General features: G+C 39.7%; 1 protein-coding gene across 4 annotated transcripts in view; it reads right to left on the bottom strand.

The window, feature by feature from the left end:
- LOC106879863 (dual 3',5'-cyclic-AMP and -GMP phosphodiesterase 11) overlaps window positions 1-6,383 on the bottom strand; it is a 237,486-nt gene that overhangs the window by 129,733 nt on the left and 101,370 nt on the right. For all 4 annotated transcript variants that reach the window (XM_052966180.1, XM_014929579.2, XM_014929581.2 and 1 more), the window contains one exon: window positions 490-627. In XM_052966180.1, the coding sequence (XP_052822140.1) occupies window positions 490-627 (138 nt within the window). The remainder of the gene's footprint in view (window positions 1-489; window positions 628-6,383) is intronic.

Below are 6,383 nucleotides of genomic sequence, written 5' to 3'. Positions count from 1 at the left end.
ATAAGCAAAAGAAGTGAGTAAGAATATTGAATCGGTGGCACGTAAAAAGCACCATCCAAACATGGTCGATGCCAGTACTCCCTTGACTGGCGCCCTTGCCAGTGGCACGTAAAAAGCACCATCTGAACGTGGTCAATGCCAGCCTTCTGTGGCCCGTGCCGGTGGCACGTAAAAAGCACCCACTACACCCTTGGAGTGGTTGGCGTTAGGAAGGGCATCCAGCTGTAGAAACATTGCCAGATCAGATTGGAACCTGGTGCAGCCTCCTGGCTTTCCTGACCCCAGTCAAACCGTCCAATCCATGCCAGCATGGAAAACGGACATTAAACAATGTTGATGATGATGATTTGTGTAAGTGCAACAGAGTTCAAAGTCAAACTGTGCCAAACAGCTTCACTCTACATACTTTAGCCCCGTTATCGGAGCAACAGTCCCATTACTTTTTGTTCAAACTTTGTATCTTTTAATATTCAAAGTGATGACACTTACCTTAGAACAGTCTTGGACAAGCATCACTTGACAGACTTCACATTTGAGTAGAGCCAGAGTATGCATCATGATTTTGTGGATTAAATTGGCCACAGTGTGTTGATCCTCAAATATTACCCGTGCAAGGTCAAGAAGAACCTGAAATAAATATAAAATATCAATCATTATTATTATTAATATATCAAGGCTGCGAACTGGCAGAATCATTAGTACGCTGGGCGAAATGCTTAGTGGTATTTCATCTGCTGTTACATTCTGAGATCAAATTCTACCAAGGTCAACTTTGCCTTTCGTCCTTTCGGGGTTGATAAATTAAGTACCAGTTGTTTACTACTGGGGTCAATCTAATCGACTGGCCCCTTCCCCAAAAATTTCGTGCCTTGCACCTAGAGTAGAAAAGAATATTATTATTATTATTATTATTGTTGTTGTTATTATTATCATTATTATTATATCAAGACAGTGAGCCGGCAGAATCATTAGCATGCCAGGCAAAATATTTAGCAGTATTTCGTCTGCCTTTACAGTCTGAGTTCAAATTCTGCCGAGGTCAACTTTGCCTTTCATCCTTTCAGAAAGGGATCAATTAAATAAGTACCAGCTATGCACTGGGGTTGAAGTGATCAACTTAATCCCTTCCCCCAAATTTGAGGCCTCGTGCTTCCATTAGAAAGGATTATGATTATTATTATTACTATTACTAGTATTATTATTATTATTATTATTATTATTATTATTATTATTATTATTATTACTACTACTACTACTATTACTACAAGGCGGCAAGTATTATTATTATTATTATTGAGTGAGAAAGCAGTGCATACCATCAAAGTGACACTGGGGTAAAATATACAATACCCAGTATACCCATCATGACTACTCATCTGATAAGGGTACACCAGGCACATGCATCACAGCCGCATGTGCACGACATGGTGATCTCATATCAAGATAAACAGTGCATGTCCTTGAGTAGCTCATCCTGCTCAAAAGGTCTCTGAATAAGGGTTGTTTAAGGATATTAAATGAGACACTCATGTTTCCAAGGGTGAATTATCCAAACCCCAAAGAATTCCTCTCAACACATGGCTATGGTGCTCCCTGACTACTTTTACTCCTGATCAGAGATGCACGTATCGTCAGCCACCAAGGGACATGCTCAACTGGTTAAGGTCAAACAACTGACAAGCAAATCTATGGTATTAAGCAGAATATTTGTTATAGCCCATCTTTTATACCAAGACAAAACAATGTACATGATAACACTTCAAATCAGTTAAGATCAGAAGCTATGCAAACCACTTCCTGGTACTGCATCAGGGCATTTATTATTATTATTATTATTATTATTATTAGATAGATAGATAGATAGATAGATAGATAGATAGATAGATAGATAGATAGATAGATAGATAGATAGATAGATAGATAGATAGATAGATAGATAGATAGATAGATAGATAGATAGATAGATAGATAGATAGATAGATAGATAGATAGATAGATAGATAGACACAGACAAAGATAGACAGAAAGCGATATATACAACAGTCTTCTTCAAGTTTCTGTCCACCAAATCCACTCACGTGGCTTTGGTTGGTACAGTGCTATAGTAGAAGACACTTGTCCAAGGTGGTACACAGTGGGACTGAACTGAAGACCACATGGTTGGGAAGCAAACTTAATCACAGAGCCTCGTCTATAAAGGTGGGATGTACCACAGCTGGAACACATTTAATCATAATTCTGCTCAATCAGGGATGACCTGGAGCTAAACAATAACAGTAATAAACAATGAACACTTAAGGGGACTTTCTCATCTGCTGCGTTCCTTAAACTGGAAATCAACAAGGCATCAGATAAGATGCTATAAGAGATACTCTTATTTCTCAAGTCTCTACTCTGATTGGTTGATGCCAAATTCACTGCCATAGAAACAAATGAAAAAAAAAAGAAAATGAAGAAAGCAAGTTAAATTAACTTTCACTTCCAATTTGTTTCTCACTAATTAATTGGGCTATAATTATTGGCACATTGACAAAATAACAAATACTGATATCAATTAGGCAGAGGAGTAGTCTAGAAGTTCCTCTGGTTTTAACTTCTTGAAACATGTAATTCTGCACACTGGCAGGATTCTTGAGATGAAACGGTAGATACCTCTCACTTGCAAGGTTTTCTTCACATTCCATATAAAAGAGAAAAAAAAATATACAAAAAATTCTATTTATTTATTTACCCTATAGTCACCTTCACGAGATTAGCAAATATTATTGCTAGGAGTTTGGTTTAATATGCCAAGACAGATGCTATTGCTGCTGCTGCTAATAATAATAATAATAATAATAATAGGTTAGCTTGGGAGGTTAAGCAGTTATGGTCGCTGAAAAAGGTGATAGCAGTACCAATAATTGTCAGAGCCCTGGGAACAATAAGTAAAAATCTTGAGGAGTACATGGAACAAATAGGGGCTACAATAAGGGCGAAGCACTTGCAGAAAATAGCACTGCTTGGAACCGCTTGAATACTCTGGATGGCGCTCAAAAAATAAGGAGGTGTTACCTTAGTTCACTGGTAGTGAATGGTTGACACCGTAGTACATCTCCAGCATTAGAAGCTGTGCAAAGACAATAAATAATAATAGGCAGAATCATTAGCACGCCGGGCGAAATGCTTAGCGGTATTTAGTCTGCCATTACGTTCTGAGTTCAAATTCCGCCGAGGTCGACTTTGCCTTTCATCCTTTCGGGGTTGATTAAGTAAGTACCAGTTACGCACTAGGATCGATATAATCGACTTAATCCCTGTCTGCCCTTGTTTGTCCCCCCTATGTTTAGCCCCCTGTGGGTAATAAAGAAATAAAAATAATGATGCAGAAGTGGCTGTGTGGTAAGAAGCTTGTTTCCCAACCACATGGTTCTGGATTCAGTCCCACTGCATGGCACCTTGGGTAAGTGTTTTCTACTATAGCCTTGTGTCAACCAAAGCCTTCTGAGTACATTCGGTAACCCAAAACTGAAAGAAGCCCGTCGTATATATGTATGTATGCATTTGTGTGTCTGTGTTTGTCCCCCCACCATTGCTTGACTACCAATGTTGGTGTGTTTATGTCCCTGTAACTTAGCAGTTTGGCAAAACAACCGATAGAATAAGTACCAGGCTTACAAAGGATAAGTCCTGGGGTCGATTTGTTCGACTAACGGCAGTGCTCCAACATGGTTGCAGTCAAAGACTGAAACAAGTAAAAGAATAAAAGAATGAAAGAATAACGGTTTCCAATTCTGGCACAATGCTAGCAAATTCAGCTAAAGGGGTAAGTTACATTGACCCCCCAGTGCTCAACTGGTTCTTATTTTAATGACCCCTGAAAGAATAAAAGGCAAGGTCACCCTCTTGACAAATTGTTGTCAAACATTCTATCCAGCATGTAATTCAGAACCTCATGGCAGACGAAATACCACAAAGCATTTTGCCTGGCGTGCTAACGATTCTGCCAGCTCGCCCCCTGAATAATAATAATAATAATAATAATAATTATTATTATTATTATTATTATTATTATTATTTCTACTCTAGGCATAAGGTCTTGAAAATTTTGGGGGAAGGGGGATAGTCGATTACATCAACCCCAGTGTGTAACTGGTACTAATTTTATCAATCCCGAAGGATGAAAGGCAAAGTCGACCTCTGCAGAATTTGAACTCAGAACATGTGCGCATGTTTAGATATATGCAAATATGAGTGTCAGTGTATATGTGCATTTGTGTGTATCTATGCATATGCAACCAAATGAGCAGTGCAACAACACAGCACAATAAAAATAATAATAATAATAATAATAAAACAATAAAAAATCTGGAAATATCACTCAAATCATGCCCCACACACACACACACACACACACACACTCATGTAATTTGAAGACACTCCAAGAACTGATAATGCCTTCAAATCAGGTTTAAATGTTTAGCAAAACTACTTGAAACAGTTGCATCAACATAGAATGATTTTCTAAGGAATCCAAAATCAACACATAGCTAGTTACAAGAGAGGAATTAAATAGTAATTTGCCAAAAAGAAAAATGTTAGGGATTCCAAAAATTAAGGGAAAATGTCTGTTTACCAATAATATGTGAATCTATGACATTTCAGTTCTCTAACAAGCTGGTTGTTCATCTGAGAGATTTATAATTTGCCAGAGGGGCAAAAACAGAAATGGTATTCAGAGGACATGTAAAGATTGGCAAACTGAAGAGTTACCAATAGGAAAAAGTTTTGAAAATCCATAATAATAATAATAATCCCTTCTCCTATAGGCACAAGGCCTCAAATTTTGGGGAGAGGGGACTCATTGGTTACATCAACACCAGTGTTTCATTGATACTTAATTTATTGACCCCGGAAGGATGAAAGGCAAAATCAACCTCAGTGGAATTTGAACTCAGAAGAAAAAGATGGGCAGAATGCCACTAAGCATTTTGCCAGGCACGCTAATGATTCTGCCAGCACACCTGGTTTCCATGGCGTATGTGTTCCCCCCCAGCTGGATGGGACGCTAGTCCATCGCAGCTTTTTACTCAAGAAACAGGAAGAAAGAGGTGAAAGTTGGGGCAAAAGAGTACAACAGGGGTCGCCACCAACCCCTGCCGGAGCCTCGTGGAGCTTTAGGTGTTTTTGCTCCATAAACACACACAACGCCTGGTCTGGGAATGGAAACCACGATCCTCTGACCGTGAGTCCGCTGCCCTAACCACTGGGCCACTGTGCCTCCACATATAAATAGCATATAAAGGTTAAAAAAAAAAGGCCAGCAGTTTTTGAGAGGAAGGAGAATTCAATTACATTGACCCCAGAACTTGAAGGTACTTATTTTATGAACCCCAAAAGGATGAGAGGTAAAGTCAATCTCAGTGGAATTTGAACTGAGAACATGAAGTCAGACAAAATGTGTGCTAACTATTCTGCCAGCTCATCATCATCATCATTTAACATCCGCTTTCCATGCTAGCATGGGTTGGACGATTTGACTGAGGACTGGCGAACCAGATAGCTGCACCAGGTTCCGATCTGATCTGGCAAAGTTTCTACAGCTGGATGCCCTTCCTAATGCCAACCATTCTGAGAGTATAGTGGGTACTTTTACATGCTACCGGCACGAGGGCCACTCGCATGGTACTGGCAATGGCCACGCTCAAAAAGTGTTTTTTATGTGCCACTTGCACGCACAAGACCAGAAATTTGGGGCAGTAGGGCTAGTCAATTACATCAACCCCCCAGTGCTCCACTGACACTTATTTTATCCACCTCCTGAAAATTTGAAAGGCAAAGTTGACCTTGGCAGAAGTAGAACTCTGAGCATAAAGACAGACGAAATGTTTGGTGAGTGAAAGTAGGGATGGAAGCTATACATGCAATTAAAATATGAAAGAACTTTAATTAATAATCTGTGAATGTCTTTTCAATGAATATATATGTGAGCATATATGCATGCATGTGTATGCATTTTATCTTTTACTTGTTTTGTTAGCTCCCCATGCCGGTGGCACACAAAAAGCACCATCCGAACGTGGTTGATGCCAGCACCCCAGCCCCAACTGGCTCCTGTGCCAGTAGCATGTAAAAAGCACCATCTGAACATGGCCGATGCCAGTGCCGCCTGACTGTCTCCCATGCCGGTGGCACATAAAAAGCACCCACTACACTTTCAGTGTGGTTGGCATTGGGAAGGGCACACAGCTGTAGAAACACTGCCAGATCAGATTGGAGTTTGGTGCGGCCTCCTGGCTTGCCAGTTCCCAATCAAACCGCCCAACCCATGATGGAAAATGGACATTAAACGATGATGATGATGAGGATATATATATATATATATATGTATATATATATATATA

Source organism: Octopus bimaculoides, chromosome 3 (assembly GCF_001194135.2).
Source record: "Octopus bimaculoides isolate UCB-OBI-ISO-001 chromosome 3, ASM119413v2, whole genome shotgun sequence".
Classification (NCBI taxonomy): domain Eukaryota; kingdom Metazoa; phylum Mollusca; class Cephalopoda; order Octopoda; family Octopodidae; genus Octopus; species Octopus bimaculoides.
This window is presented reverse-complemented; position numbering and strand designations above follow the sequence as displayed.